General features: G+C 42.5%; 1 protein-coding gene across 1 annotated transcript in view; it reads left to right on the top strand.

The window, feature by feature from the left end:
- The window catches only part of LOC122563064 (ethanolamine kinase 1-like), a 49,917-nt gene extending 39,400 nt beyond the window's left edge, over nt 1-10,517 (top strand). Inside the window, exons 6-8 of the mRNA XM_043716427.1 lie at nt 1,276-1,436; nt 3,723-3,796; nt 7,042-10,517. Of these exons, the coding sequence (XP_043572362.1) occupies nt 1,276-1,436; nt 3,723-3,796; nt 7,042-7,114 (308 nt within the window). The 3' untranslated portion in view covers nt 7,115-10,517. The remainder of the gene's footprint in view (nt 1-1,275; nt 1,437-3,722; nt 3,797-7,041) is intronic.
- The last annotated feature ends 6,244 nt before the right edge of the window (nt 10,518-16,761 follow it).

Here is a 16,761-nt window from a genome sequence, read left to right as displayed (position 1 = left end):
TATGCACCTTAGTTACTGACTTGCCCAGCTCCCCAAACTGAGGGAAACATCCTCCCTGATAGATGTTTGTTAGGCAGGGGTATTAAGAACCAAAGTAGTTGATGAATTTGAGTTACAAATCAGGGATGATCTAATTGAATGTCAGGTTATTCTTAAGAGGTTGAATGATCTACTCATGTAACTGTTCACCTTATGAATTAAAGAGTAGAACTGGTATTTTTTTAAATGTCTCACTTTCTTGTGTAGCTCTAGCATTATAACAACAGCCCACCAAGTCCTTGCGAGTACTTGCATTCCAGATAAGTCTCCTCACCAACCTTTTTATTCTGTCACCATCAATGTGTCCTTCTATTAATTTCTTCATTGTGTGTTTATTTAATTACTCCTTAAATGCATCTACATTGTTTACCTCAGTTATTCCATGTTCCACATTCAAACCATTCTTGCATAAAGAAGTTACTCCTGAATTCCCAAGATGTGCAGGTTAAATGGATTGTTTGTGCTCAATTGCCTATAGTGTCCAGGGATGTGCAGGCTAGGTGAATTAGCAATGGGAAATGCAGGGTTACAGGGATAGGGTGGGGAGTGGGTCTGAGCGACCGTCTTTGGAGGGTTAGTATGGCCTCAATGGAAGCAGGCCATTCAACCTACATTGTAGGGATTCTGTGATTCCCAGTTGGATTTATTATTGATTGGTTGGTTGATAGTGAAGACCCTTAAGTTTAGATTTCTCTATATCTTCTGGAAATATAGGCTGTACATGAACGCTATCAAATATTGATTCTTAACTGCTCTCTGGGCAATTTAGATGGGTAATAAATACTGTCCAACCAGAGACATCCACATCCTGTGAATGTTTTGTTTTTAAGTTTTTAAAGACCTTTTACCAGCACCTTTTGTTATGAGTAGTGCCCAGAACTGATTGTCATAACTGTTTTCTTTCTGAATTGTGTTTTAGTCCCTCCCTCTATGTACCCTCTTGTTCAGTCTAAACCTTTCTTCCCATCATCACTGCTATCCCGAGACCTCTGTCATCCATCATGATTTGTCTACTCACAATGTCTTTATTACAGATAAGGCCATCTTCCATCGTCTCCACTCTCCCCCTTCACTATCCACACCTTTAAACACCTGTATCTCAGGGTGCCATCAACATTCACTTGCTTGACTTCTGCCAACTCAAAGACTGAGAAATAAAAGTGTGTAATGATGTACTGCACTTTGGCTGTACATGCTGGACTTGTATTAATGTAATGCTATCTCTTTCTCTGCTAGGAGTGAACGAGGTAGACTACAGCCTGTATCCAGACCAATCCTTACAGTTCCAATGGTTGAGAACCTATCTAGAGGCTTGTAAACGGTTTACTAAGAAGGGAGGCGAGGTAACCGACAATGAAGTACAGACACTGTATGTTCAAGTCAACAAATTCTCTTTAGTAAGTACAATATGCAAACCTAGTTGGAAAGTACTTGAGTCCCTGCAATCTTCTCCATTGGAATCACTTCAATTGAAAGACTCATCTAAATTGGAGGTTATTGCATAGTTAGGGTATGGCCTTCCCAGGATGTTATCCTCATAGTAATAGAGTGGGTGAAGTGTAGACTTTGAGATCTGTCTGGGTTCTCTGCCACTCTAATTTCTGAGGGTTGAACCATGGATTTCCATTGGATGAAACACCATGGTGGTTTACCATTGTCTTCTACAGGATGGCTGACCAAGCTCTTATAGCCCAAAATCAATGTACTGGAAAAGTTTACAAATAGGAGAAAGTGAGCATGGCAGATGCTGGAGATCAGTCGAGAGTGTTGTGCTGGAAAAGCGCAACAACTCGGATAGCATCTGAGGAGCAGGAGAATCAACGTTTCGGGCAAAAGCCTGTGACTCATTCCTGATAAAGGGTTTAAGCCCGAAATGTCGATTCTCCTGCTTTTTGGATGCTGCCTGACCTGCTGCACTTTACCAGCATCTCACACTCAACATAAGTTTACAATTGTTCATACTGGAAACCTGTGACCAGCAGTGTGCTGCAAGGATTGATACTGCGTCGATTGTTGTTCACCATCTATATAAACGCTTTGGATGAGAATGTAAGAGCTATATGTAGAAGCTAAATAAACTGGGGCTGCTTTCCCTGGAGCGTTGGAGGCTGAGAGGTGACCTTAGAGGTATATAAAATCATGAGGGGCATGGATAGGGTAAATAGGCAAAGTTTTTTTTTCTCTCTGGGGTGGGGGAGTCCAGAATTAGAGGGCATACATTTAGAGTCATAGGGGAAAAATTTTCAATGTTTTCACAGTGTGTTGTGTGTATGGAATGAACTGCCAGAGGAAGTGGGTGGAGGCTGGTACAATTACACTATTTAAAAGACATCTGGATGGGTAAATGAATAAGAAGGGTTTATAGGGATATAGACCATGTGCTGGCAAATAGAACTAGATTAGTTTAGGATATCTGGTCAGCATGGACAAGTCAGACTGAAGGGTCCGTTTCTGTGCTGTACGTCTCTATGACACAATGACAAGGTTGGTACATTTGCGGATGGCATCAATTTTGGCGCTATAGCAGAAGGTGAAGGTTATCTAAGAGTACAATGGAATCTTGATTAACCAGTGGGCCAAGGAATGCCCACTGGCACTGACAGAATGCAGTTAAATTCAGACAAGTGCAAGGTGTTGCATTTTGGTAAGGCAAACCAGGGCAGGACTTACACAGTTACAGTTTTGGCGAGCATTGTGGAACAGAGGGCCGTAGGGGTGCAAGTAAATAGTTCATTGAAAGTGGCATCACAGGTATATAGGGAGATGAAGAAGTTGTTTGGCATGCTTGCCTTCATCAGGCAGAGCACTGAGTACAGGAGTTGGAATGTCATGTTACAGCTGTATCAGGCACTTGTAGGCATGGCCACCACATAGTGGAGTGATGACACTGATGCTCAAAAGGCAAGAATTGGAGGAGTGCAGATATCTTGGAGAGTCGTAGGACTGAAAGACGATATTGAGATTGGTAGGAGTGAGGTCAAAGCTGAAAACTCATTATGGGGCTTTGTGCTCAAAGGGTTATTGACTGTCTTGATGTGTTGGTGCTGGTGTAGAACTCGGGTGGGCAAGGTCATAAGTCACATGACACCAGGATATCTTTGGATAGGTTTATTTGAAATATAAGCTTTCGGAACACTTGCTCATTGTCAGATGAAGTGAAAAGAGCACCCAGGCACCAATTCTGTTAATTCTGCTCCTAATTCATATATCTGTATTGGTGGATCAGACAGAGTGATAGGGTTGCAACTAGTTCAAATCAAGCTTGTTTATTGAGCTTTTCCCAAGTTGGTCAGTGGCTGATTTGATGGAGGCAGGAATCCTGATCTGATGATACAAGTATAGTGCAGTGCTATGTAACCATACAGTTTGCTTCCTCACACATTAACCTGAATTCTTATCTTTGAAGTCAGTTCATTTCCACAGTAACTAACTTGGTCCTCAAGCACTTTTCATTGTCACAATTCTTGATTCAGCCGCAAGGAAAGGTCCCACTGAAAATGCACAAATCCATTATGATACACTGCATTCTCATGATACACTGCATTCTCATGACACCATTCCAGCCGCTACATTCCGTATCGCGCTCTGCTAGAAACAACATGACCACATAGATGACTGGTAATAACTTATTGAGACACCAACAAGCACTGAATTAACACTCCTTTTGTCATTTTTGATTCCAGGCATCTCATTTCTTCTGGGGGTTCTGGGCATTGATTCAAGCCAAGTACTCAACCATAGAATTTGATTTCCTTGGGTAAGTATCTGAGAGAAACATTGATCACTTGCAGAAACTTTGCTAAACTCGCATCCTGGCCTAGTGTCTCTTTTTTTTATTTTTGTGTTGGATGTGGGTGTCACTGGCATGTTGCCCATCCCTAGTTGCCATTGAACTGATTGGCTGTCCCAGCCATTTCTGTGATTAAGAATTAATCACATTGCTGCAGGTCTGGAATCACATGTAGCCCAGACCAGGTAAGGACAGCAAATTTCCATCCCTAAGGACATTAGTCAATTAGTTTTGTTTTTCACAATAACTGATGGTGGTTACTTGGTCACCATTTAATCAGCTTTTGGATTTTTATTATCCTGTTTTTGAAATCTATTTTACATGTTTAATTTCTTGAATAGAAAGATCCTAAAGAAATGCTTTCACATCCCGAAGTGTTAATGATGCAAACCCTGCTGCAGTGAATCCCAAAGGTTTTCACACTGTGACACCATTTTGCTGTTTGAGATTTGCCCACTATCGTCAGTGAGAACTATTAACAGTTGGAAGGTTGGATGGTGGGGGAGTGATATGAGCATGTCAGGAAAGGAGTGCAGGTTGGCCATTGTTGCTTTGCGTCTTGTGCCCCCACAATATCAGCCTATCATGCCCAAAGTTTCATCTTGTGACCCCTACTTGGGATTTCAATCCCACATGAGGAAAGCCTGCCCTAGAGTTTTCTTTTGTCCAATTCAATTGTAATCCACATTATTATTGTTTCACTGTAAACTCTGGGAGGCAGTGGCCAGTTCTTATCACTAGATAATTAATCCAGAAACTCAGCTTATGTTCTGGGGACCCGGGTTTGGATCCTGCCATGGCAGATGGTGGAATTTGAATTGAATCGCGAATCTAAAGTTAAGGATTTAATGATGTTCATGAAATCGCTGTCAATTGTTGGAAAAATCCATTTGGTACATTAATGTCCTATAGGGAAAGAAATTGCCATCCTTACCTGTTCTGGCCCACATGTGACTCCAGACCCACAGCAATGTGGTTGACTCTTAACTGCCCTCTGGGCAATTAGGGATGAGTAATAAATGTTGGCCTAGCCAGCAATGCCTACAAATTCATTCATCCTGTGAGTGATTTTATTTTTTTAAAAGCTCTCGACTTTTTAAAAAATGATCTTTGTCAGTATGTTTCATACATACCTTCATATTTAATCTTCTAAGTTAAGCTAACCAGTAATATAAAGCAAGACTGAGAGTTTCTTTAGATATACAAAGGGCAAAAGAGAGGCAAAGGTTGACAATGGGCTGCTAGAAAATGACGCTGGAGAGAAAGTAGTGGGGAGCAAAGAAATGGCTGAGGTACTGAATAATTACTTCCCATCAGTTCTCACGGTGGAAGACACTAATAATATCCCAAAAATTCAAGAGAGTGAGGGGGCAGAGCTGAGTATGGTAGTCATCACCAAGGAGAAGGGGCTAGAAAAACTGAATGGCCTGAACGTTCATAAATCACCTGGACCAGATGGACTACACTCCAGAGTTCTAAGTGAGATAGCTGAAGAGATATTGGAGGCGTTAGTGGTCTAGTGACCCTTTCAAGAACCACTAGAATCAGGAAGGGTCTGAGAGGACTGGAAAATCACTAAGGTGACACCCCTGTTTAAAAAAAGGGAGTACGGCAAAAGACAGAAAATTACAGACAGAGAGCCTAACTTTGGTTGTGGGTAAGATCCTAGAATCCATCGTGAAGGATGAGGTTTCTGAATACTTGAAAGTGTATGGTAAAATAAGACAGAGTCAGCAAGGTTTCATCAAGGGGCTGTCATGCCTGATAAATCTGCTAGAATTCTTTGAGGAAGTAACTAACAAGCAGGTTAGACCACGGAGAACCAATGGATGTTATCTACCTGGACCTCCAAGGATGCCTTTGACAAGGTGTCACAGAAGAGGCTACTGAGTAAGATAAAGGCCCATGGTGTTAGAGACAAGCTGCGAGCATGGATAGAAGCTTAGCTGTCTGGCAGAAAGCAGCGTGTGGGGATAAAAGGGCCCTTCTCAGGGTGGCAGCTGGTGACCAGTGGTGTTCTGCAAGAATCATCGAGTTGGGACCACAACTTTTCACTTTATACATTAACAATCTAGATGAAGGAACTGAGGGCATTCTGGCTACGTTTTCAGATGATACAAAGGTAGGGAGAGGGACAGGTAGGGTTGAGGAGGTGGGGAGGCTGCAAAAGGATTTGGACAGGTTAGGAGAGTGGGAAAAGAAGTGACAGATGGAGCACAACGTGGGAAAGTATGAGGGAGAAAGAATAGAGGCATGGATTATTTTCTAAATGGGGAGAAAATTCAGAAGTCAGAAATGCAAAGAGACTTGGAAGTTCTAGTCCAGGATTCTCTCAAGGTAAACACAGGTTGAGTCAGAAGATAAGAAGGCATTTATTTTGAGAGAACTTGAATATAAAAACAAGGATGTAATTCTGAAGCTTAATAAGGCTTTGGTCAGACCACATTTGGAGTATTGTGTGCAGTTTTGGGCCCCATATCTCAGGAAGGATGTAGTGCCCCTAGTGAGTGTTCAGAGGAGATTCACGAGAATGGTCTCAGGAATAAAAGGTTTAGCATCTGAGGAATGTTTAAGGACCCTGGGTTTATACTGAGTTTAGATTGATGAGGCGGGATCTAATTGAAACTTACAGAATACTGAATGGCCTGGACAGAGTAAATGTTGGGAAGAGGTTTCCATTGGTAGGGGAGACAAGGACCTGAGGGCACAGCCTTAGAGTTAAGGGAAGACGGTTTAGAATGGAGACAAGGGAAAACCTCTTTCCCCAGAGAGTGGGTGCATCTCTGGAATTCATTGCCACTGAAGGCTGTGGAGGCCAGGTCACTGAGTATTTTTAAGATGAGGTAGATAAGTTCTTGAATATCAAGGAATACGGGCAGAAATTGGGAGAAAGGTTTCTCAACCGCAGTCAGCCATGAGTGAATGGCAGAGCAGACCAGATGGACTGAATGGCCTAATTTCTGCTCCTATGTCTTACGGTCTTATAGTCAGACCATCTTCAAAGTTGATATGTATTTGACATATTCAGAAAAGTCTTAGCTGTGGGAGATGGGGCATGAAGAAATAGAATTTTTCAGTGACACAGATTTCATAAACTGTGACATGTCCCTTTTCCAACACAACTCACTAGCTACAATTTTACTTTAACGTGCCTTGTTCTCCAGCCCCACCCAGTCTTGTCTGTCAAGAACATAAATGTTTTTGTCTTCCAGGTATAGTGTGCTGAGGTTTAACCAGTATTTCAAGATGAAGCCTCAAGTCATTGTTCTCCAGACGCCTGCATGATGGTGTGAATGACATTCCACCCATCGCTGCACAATATGTTGGTCTTTCCAGCTCCCTCCCACAGACAGACTTCGACAGCCACTTCTTCCCATCTCATGCTGCGATTCGAGAAGTAGACTTGCCCCCAAACTCTCATCTACTGTACCCTTTAAGCACAGACAGCTGTGAGAAATCGGCATACATTCCTCTCGTGACTAAAGCCTCGGCTCCATGTTTTACCTTTGATTTGGATCCCAGTTGTACCCAGGGCTGTGGACGCAAGGGTCTATTGGAATCTTTCCTCTGACCCCGTTTTCCCAGTTACTCTGATGGCAAGCTGTATCCAGTTTACGTTTGGTAGGGACCAAGCTGAGGACAGGTGGCTGAGTGAGGGAGTAATGAAGTGGGGAGGGGGGAGAAGGTTTGTTCTCTTTTATTTATAAAATAGCATTGCCTATCTTTCAGTTGCTAATTAGTCATTTAGCTTATGCCACCATGATTACCGGGAGGTCCACACACTGGCAATGATCAAAGGTTTAAAATAACTTCTGTGTTTAACCTTTTCCAAAAATTGGTCAGAAGAAATGATTTGTCTCAGCCCTAACTGTATAAGAGTGGACTCAGTAAATCTGTATTGCATTTTTCCTTATTAATAAGCTGTGTGGGTGTGCGCGTGCATCTGCGTGTATATATATTATTGAACATACGTTGTGTGTGTGTGTGTGTGTTCGTGTGTGTGTGTGAGAGTGAGTGTGTGAGAGAGAGAGAGAGAGAGAGTGTGACCACAAACCGGAATGGGGCTCAAAGCTTTCTGAGAGGTTCATATAGCCTTGCCCTTGGGCATCACTGCTGTTCATTAGAAATGGGGGGTAGGGGGTTCAGGACTGGCAGGAAGTGATATGATAAAATGACAAGGTACAGAATGAGAAAGTGACACATTTGCCCCAGTGAATTATCTCTGATCGACAAGCCTGCACACACTATTCTCTCAGGGAGCCTACCCAATTTCTGAATGGCCTTGAGTGTTAGCCCCAGCAAGCTGCACTTTCACCCTGTCACTCTGACAGTAGTAACCTTTTGAACTACACAGTAGCAAGTTCCCATAGGAACTACTTAAGTTTAGTTGAAGGGAAATGTGTAATAAAGCACATGCTGTACCTGCCTGTCACATGATCCTGTAGTGCTCAGAGATGAACCCTATCCAGCCTGCAAGCATCGTCAGCACAGGGTAGAACCAGTTGATTTTTTTTTCTTTTTGGATGGAGGGTAGGGTGAGGAACAGGTTCCCTGCATCAGAAGTACACATAAATGCAGGAGTGCATGAATGCTGTTTACCCCTGTTTACAAAGGAGTCACAGAACAGCATCATAGTGACCAGAGAATTGGGACAAAGACAGCAGACACCTACTGCTCCTGCTCAAACTGCATATCCAGATTAGGAGAGAATGAGTGAATCACTTCAATGCCATGTGACTGACTGGCCAAAGCCTGTGAACTTTGATAGCTTTTATGGAATAATTTTCCTTTTGCAGAACTCCCTATCACTGATGTGAAGTAATTAAGTCGGTGACTACTGAGGGAGGGTCTTGTATGATAGCTTGTATATTAGCCACTAACTTAAGACATTACATTTTCCCCACTATTATCAGTTGACAGCATTTTACACTGCTGTTATTTTGGGTTTCTGTCTGCCAATCTACTTTTTTGCTGAGGCCACTGGGTGAATAAAAGCAAGGGCAGTGTGGTTTTTGACTTGATTGGAAAGACTCCCTGGGGGCTATGGATCAGGGAGGCGAGGCAGGACTCTCTCAACCTTTTGGGTTAACCTTGGGCCAAAGAAAACACAATTCCTCTTGCTGTTGCTGCTGCTACTTTGATATGTAGGGAGGTGCACATGGAAAATATCAATCGCCCTAAAATTCAATCAAGCACTGTGATCTGATCAGAAACTACTGCTATTTTCTCTCCCCATGTTTACAGCTGATTCCAGTGATTTTGTACAGTACCTGGTCTTAGATCTGACAGCAGTTCTGAAACAAGAGCTCAGATCTCTTACATTAGATCAAACTTGAACCAACTGCTTTGTTTTTTTTTATTCCAGTCAACAGAGGCAGGTTTGTAGCATGCCTGTTGATGCCTTCCTCCTGGGGCAGAGCTGCAATGCATTTACCTAGGTGATCTTCCCATTGCAACAATGTGCCACAGATAGCTTCTCTGATCAAAGTGTATCACTGAGCAACTTTAAATCTGCCTTTGTTTGACCGTGAGGCCGAGTTGGCAGGAAATCGGCCAATTTGGTCCAATGCGTCTTCGGTCAAATTGTAGTCCCCGGCCTCTTCAAGTCTCCGAGGTGGAGGACAGTGAAGGAAGAGTTTATTCTTCTCCCTTCCTCCGAGCTGGTCAGAGCAGCCATGGGCATCGCCGTCATGGGGAGGGTATCCACACATCTCAGTCAGAGGGGCAAAGTCACACTGGAGCAGTACCAGAAATGGTATGCAGACCTGTCACCATTTCAGCAATCCCTCCACTTCCCACCTCCCCCTAGTTTCTAATCCCGACTCCACTTCTGACCATGAGGTGCATCTCAACCAATTGTTTGCAGAAACCTAACTTGAGACTTCTTTTGAACTGTTCACTGTTTGCTTTGTAATTATGATGCAACTTTTTTTTTGTGAAATGCCTGTTTATAAACCAGTAAAACCATGTAATATTTATCAATGTGCAAACTCTGTCCAGATTGAAAATAGTGACAGTGGTTTCTGACAAAAGTATGTGGTTATTGAGTTAGACATTGAACTGTGACAAATTGTACCCTTTGGTGGTCTCTTGAATCATTTATGCTCAACTGAATGGATTGGAGGTTAGTTTGTACTGGAGATTTGCCTTCCACCAAGTCTCTCATCAGTCAGTACCCAGGGTAAGAGAGGCTTGAAATTGAGAAGGAGGCAGTAAGGAGGGATGGAGGTGGCTGAGAGATTTGGGGAGACTTCATCTCGTTTTGCTTTGGCCTGTGTTGAAAGTTCATCAAGCCACTCTTAATATCAATAACAACTTCCTCCCAGTTGTAAATAGAGATGTTAAACTAAGGAGAATTTATTCGCACTGTTTGCACTTCTTGTAAATTTTAATCCTGCTGCACTTCGAGCTTTGGGCCCTGGCCTTGTGTGAGATCGAAGAGGGGGTGCATTATACTAAACTATTTGGTTTTACTTGACTAAATCTGTACTTTTGGTTGATTGTAATAATCCACATTCCCAAATGGTGTTGAACAAAACTCACTATTTGATAAGGGCAAGATAACCTGGGGTAAAACTGACAGCTGAGAGGATCTGGGACCAGTTGGTTTCTCTACCTCTTGACAAATCCAATGAAACATTTTGATTGTATTACTAATAATCTTGTAAATAAAATACATTCTCTGGAAGACTCTCTGTGCACTCACCTTGAAAGTATTAATGTTTAATTTGAGTGAATTTATTTCAATGTGCCTCACACTCCGTGAGGTGTGTAATGCACTGTATACAACAACACCCAAGTGTAAAAGATGTGACGTATTTCACACAACAGCACAAATGCATTGATAAGCATTGGGTACTTCACTGCTTCATCTGCAATTGGATTCTTGCATGTATCTTTGTTTTATTATTTAAAAATCACAACACCAGGTTATAGTCTGACAGATTTATTTGGAAGTATAGTACTAGCTTTTGGAGCACTGCTCCTTCAGATAGCTGTGGAGCAGGATCATAAGGCAGAATTAATTGCAAAAGATATGTCATGCAGCTGAAATGAGATGCAAATGAAAAAATATATATCTTGTTTCAGTTGTATGACACAGATCTTTTGCTACAAATTCTGTGTCTTATGATCCTGCTCCACAGCTACCTGATGAAGGAGCAGCGCTCCGAAAGCTAGTACTTCCAAATAAACCTGTTGGACTATAATCTAGTGTTGTGATTTTTTTTAACTTGTCTACCCCAATCCAACACATTCACTTCTGCATCATGTGTTATTATTGCAAGTGGGCATTGGTGCTAAACTGGCAAGTTAACCATTGGTAGTGACCCTCGCTCACTGGCAACGTGCTTATCCATAACATGGAGTGTTCAACTCTGCGCTGTCGCAGAGCACTTCATAGAGCAATATCTGTTGTGAATGATTTAAGAGAGTAAATCCAATGGCAGAAGGTTAGTAACTGGAGGACATAGAGTGAGGTGTTTGTCAAAAGGACCAGAGGTGTTGTGAGGTAAATTGTTAAGATCTGGAATATACTGCCTGAAAGAACGATGGAAACACGTTCAATAGTGATTTGCAAAAGAACGACTATTGATAAATACTTGAAGGTGGCAAAAGAAAACTGGGAAATAAAAATTGTGGATGTTAACTAACAAGAAAGCAGAAAACTGTCTGAAGAACCTCAGCAGGTCTAGCAGCATCTAAGGAGCGTTCTGAAGAATGGCCACTGGAATCGACACATTAACTTTTCTTCCTGTCCTCACATGCTACCAGACCTGTTGAGTTTCTCCAGAAATGTCTTATTTTTTGAAAAATAAATGTAGGGCTATGGGAAAGCAGAGGGAAGTGAAATTAATTGGGAAATCCTTCCAGACAGGCATGATGGGCCAAAAGGCCTTCAGTGGTACAATAACTTAATGTTATGTAATACACAAACAAGTGCAACTTCGCGTATAGCATGTTTGATGTAGCAGTGGACAGACTGAAATTACTCAAGAAGCATACAGGAGTAACTCTGAACTCCCTCTCCTCTGTCCATCTGACAGGTACAATCTGGCCATCCTTCATCTAACAATGGGTCCTGACATGTATCTTTTTTTTCTTTTCTTTTTCACCCCACACGACCACCTAACTGCGGCAGTGCTTATTTTTTCCCCAGCACCCATGTGTGTGTGCAGGTGAGAGACACAAGGTGGGCATGTATCTTTTATTATTACAAGTGTGTGTTGCTGCTAAACTGGCAGGGTAACCATTGATAATGATCCTCATTTGCTGTGATAATGTATTTATCCATAAAATGAAGGAACTTTCAACTCTGCAATGTCAAAAGGAATCAGTTACACTTCATAGAATCCGTGCGTACAACATAAAACAGTATGGCCCTTTGGCCCTCAATGTTGTGCCGACCTGTGAACTAATTTAAGCCCATCCCCCCATGCTATCCAATCATCATCCATATGCATATCCAAGGACTGTTAAATGCCCCTAATGTGGCTGAGTTAATTACATTAGCAGGCAGGGCATTCCATACCCTTACCATTCTCAGTAAAGAACCCGCCTCTGACATCGATCTTAAATCTATCACCCCTCAATTTGCAGCTATGTCCCCTCGTACAAGCAGATGTCATCATCTGGTGAATAAGAATCTCACTGCCCTCCCTATCTAATCCTCTGATCATCTTGTATGCCTCTATTAAATCCCCTCTTGGGTCTGTTCTCAATGGAGAGAAGAAGGCTAAGTCCCTCAGCCTTTCCTCATAAGACTTTTGCTTCAGATCAGACAACATCCTAGTAAATCTCCTCTGCACCTTTTTGCATGCTTCCACATCCTTCCTGTAATGGAGTGACCAGAACTGCACGCAATACTCCAAGTGAGGCTGCACTAGCATTTTGTACAGCTTCAGCATGACATCACAGCTCCAGAACTCAATCCATCTATCAATGAACCTAACACACCATATGCCTTCTTAACAGCACTATCAATCTAGGTGGCAACTTTCAGGAATCTACTTACATGGACACCAAGATCCCTCTGCACATCCACACTACCAAAATCTTTCCATTGTCCTAGTATTCTGCCTTCCTGTTATTCTTCTCAAAGTGAATCACCTCACATTTAGCTGCATTGAAATCCATTTGCCACCTCTCAGCCCAATTCTGCAGTTTATCCAAGTCTGCCTGCAACCTGCGACATTCTTCCACACTGTCCACAACTCCACCAACTTTAATGTCATCTGCAAACTTACTAACCCATCCACCTATGCCTGCGTCTAAGTCATTTATAAAAATGACAAATAGCAGTGGTCCCAAAACAGATCCTTGTGGCACACCGCAAGTAACCGGACTCCAGGCTGAATATGTTCCATCAATCACCATTCGTTGCCTTCTTACAGAAAGCCAGTTTCCAATCCAAACTGTTAAATAACCTTCAAGCCCATGCCTCTGCATTTTCTCCAACAGCCGACCATGTAGAACCTTATCAAAGGCTTTACTGAAGTCCATGTATACCACGTCAACTGTCCTGCTCTCAACCATATGCATGGTCGCCTTCTCAAAAAACTCAGTGAGGTTTGTGAGACATGACCTGCCCTTGACAAAACCATGTTGACTATCTCCAATCAAATTTTTGCTTGTGAGAATGATTATAAATCCTATCTCTTATAATCCTTTCCAAAACTTTTCCTGCAACAGAAGTAAGTCTCATTGGTCTATAATTACCTGGGTCATCTCTGCTGCCCTTTTTTTAAATAAAAGCTTTTTTTCAACAAAAATATTTAAGTTTTTTACAAAATTATAAAACCAGCACAAAATAGTATGACAGCTTTATAATATAATAGTAATAATAGAAACCGAATACTACTCTACTCTTCAAACTACGAAAACACAAAAAAAGACCTCTACAAAAACTACAATTCAATAAATAACCAAGGAGAAAGAAGAAAAACAGATAAACAAATGAAATAAAATCAAACCAAGTTATATCAAGTTAAATTATATTAAATTAAATTACTACACTCAGCGCAATCTCACTGAAGCTCCCCACCAACAGGAGCAAAGTAAGTAAACCCATATTTGTTCAGGTTTCTCCCCTTCAGGACAGACAGACACAACCCTCACGGCTACACAAAGGTCCTGGATAACATAGCCAATAAATCTGCATTAATATAATTCAGGAAGGGCCACCATGTTATGTAAAACAAATCCATTTTCTGGTGCACCATACTCGTAAGGAAGTCCAAGGGGACGCCTTCCATGACTATCCTACGCCAGCTGCAGAGTCCTGGGGGTGTTCCTGATACCCAGCTCATTAGAATGTTCTTCCTCACACAGAAAGAAAGAATATTAAACAATTTCTTCCCATGTGCCTCCAGGGAGGCAAGATTTGGAAGACCCAAAAGGAGGGACACTGGATCCAACTTAATCTCATTCCCAAAACCTTAGCCAAAACACTCACTATGGTATTCCAATACCTGCAGAGCTTGTGGCATGACCACAAGCAATGAGTAAGAGTGCCAACCTCCATTTTATACTTGGGCACATTGGGGACACTCCTGTCTTGAATTTCACAAGCCGCTCAGGTGCCAAGTGAGCCCTATGGAGTACCTTCAGTTGAATAGCCTGGATCCTATTACAAATCGAGATCTTCCTAACATTTTCCCATAAATCCTCTCACATCTCTGATGAGATTTCCAGCCCTAATTCTTGAGTCTAGGTTCTGCATAGCCCGTCAATGTCCTTCAAGACATTACTACCTAACAGGTGATAGAGAATGCTAACCGAGAGGGTACCCGTAGACCGGAGCACTCTCCTCTCCATGTCCGACTTGTAGGGGCTAACCATCAATGTAGGCAAATAGATCTCCCAAACAAGAAATTCCTCTGGACTCCCAGAGCCTAAAGCCAGAGTCCATCAAACCAGGCTGGAATCCCAACATTCCCACCATGGAAGTGAAAGGGGAAGTTTTTTTGTAATTTGTCCTTACCTTGTCACATCATTCCCCATGCTTTAACTGTGTTTAGGACAATCGGTTTTTTACAATGATCCATAAAATTCTCATCTTGTCCATAAACAACAGATTAACAATGGGGCATTTTGTCTGGGAGGCCTCAATGTCTCAGAGGGTGGAAAAAGAGGAGGGGGTGTAGCATAGCTAATTAGAAAGTGCATCACAACTACAGAAACAAAGGTTGTTGAGGAAGGTTTGTCTACTGAGTCAGTATGGGTGGAAGTTAGGAACAGCAAGGGAGTAACCACCTCATTAGGGGTTTTCTACAGACCCCCTAGAGCAGTAGGGAGATCGAAGAACTCACCGGCAGATTTTAGAAAAATGCAGATGTAGCAGGGTTGTTGTTATGGGTGACTTCAACTTTCCCAATATCGACTGGAACCTCCTTAGTGCAGATGATTTGGATGGAGCCGTTTTTGTCAGGTGTGTTCAGGAGGGTTTCCTTACTCAGTATGTAGATAGGCCAATGAAGGGAGAAGCCATTTTGCATTTGGTGCTCGGCAATGAGCCAGGACAGGTATCAGATCTCGTGGTGGGAGAACACTTTGGTGACAGTGACCACAACTGCCTCATATTTATCCTAGCCATGGAGAGGGAAAGGAGCAGTTACCAAGGGAAGATATTTAATTGGGGAAAAGGAAATTATGATGCTATCAGACGGGAGTTGGGAACTACAGACTGGGAGCAATTGTTCCACAGAAAAGGCACAACAGACATGTGGAAACTGTTTAAGAAGCAGTTGTTGCAATTGATGCACAGATTTGTTCCTCTGAGACAGGTAAGAAGGAGTAAGATTAAGGAGCCTTGGATGACGAGAACAGAGGAGCTTCTTGTCAAAAGGAAGAAGGCAGCTTACGTAAGGTGGAGGAAGCAAGTATGTAACACAGCTTTAGAGGATTACAGGCTTGCTAGAAAGGAGCTCAGAAATGGACTGAGGAGAGCCATGAGGGGGCACGAAAAAGCTTGCAGGGGAAGGATTAGTGAGAATCCAAAGGTATTTTACTCATATGTGAGGAATAAGAGAATGATCAGGGAGAAAGTAGGGCTAGTCAGGGATAGGTAGGGAACTTGTGCGTGGAGTCTGAGCAGATATGGGAAGCCCTAAATTATCTATTTGCTTTAGCTTTCACTAAAGAAAGGGACCTTGTTGTGAATGAGAACTTTGAGGAACTGGGAAATAAGCTTGAACAGATCAAGATTGATGAAGTTGATGTGCTAGAAAGTTTGGCAAACATTAAGATTGATAAGTCCCCAGGGCCAGACCAGGTTTATCCCAGGCTGCTCTGGAAAGTGAGAAAGAAGGTTGCTAAGTCGCTGGTGAAGATCTTTGCTTCCTCATTCTCCACGGGAGTCATACCGGAGGATTGGAAGGAGACGAATGTCGTTCCTCTTTTTAAGAAGGGGAATAGGGAAATCCTTGGCAATTACAGACCAATCAGTCTTACGTCTGTGGTCGGCAAGGTTTTGGAAAGACTTCTGAGGGATAGGAGTTATGACTATTTAGAAAAGCATAGCATGATTAAAGGCAGTCAGCATGACTTTGTGAGGGGCAGGTCATGCCTCACATATCTTATTGAGTTCTTTGAGGAGGTGACGAGGCAGGTCAACAAAGGTTGAGCAGTGGATGTGGTGTATATGGACTTCAGCAAGGCATTTGATAAGGTTCCCCATGATAGACTCATTCATTAAGTCAGGAGGTACGGGATACAGGGAGATTTGGCTGTCTGGATTCAGAATTAGTTGGCTGACAGGAAGCAGAGAGTAGTTGTGGATGGAAAGTATTCTGCCTGGAGGATAGTGTCGAGTCGGGTCCCGCAGGGCTCTGTTCATGGGCCTCTGCTCCTTGTAGTTTTTATAAATGACTTGGATGAGGAGCTTGAGGCGTGGGTTAGTAAATTTGCCGATGGCACAAAGGTTGGAGGTGCCA

The sequence above is a fragment of the Chiloscyllium plagiosum genome, chromosome 26, assembly GCF_004010195.1.
Source record: "Chiloscyllium plagiosum isolate BGI_BamShark_2017 chromosome 26, ASM401019v2, whole genome shotgun sequence".
In the NCBI taxonomy this organism is placed as follows: domain Eukaryota; kingdom Metazoa; phylum Chordata; class Chondrichthyes; order Orectolobiformes; family Hemiscylliidae; genus Chiloscyllium; species Chiloscyllium plagiosum.
The sequence above is the reverse complement of the archived record's forward strand: the minus strand, read 5'-3'. Positions and strand labels throughout refer to the sequence as shown.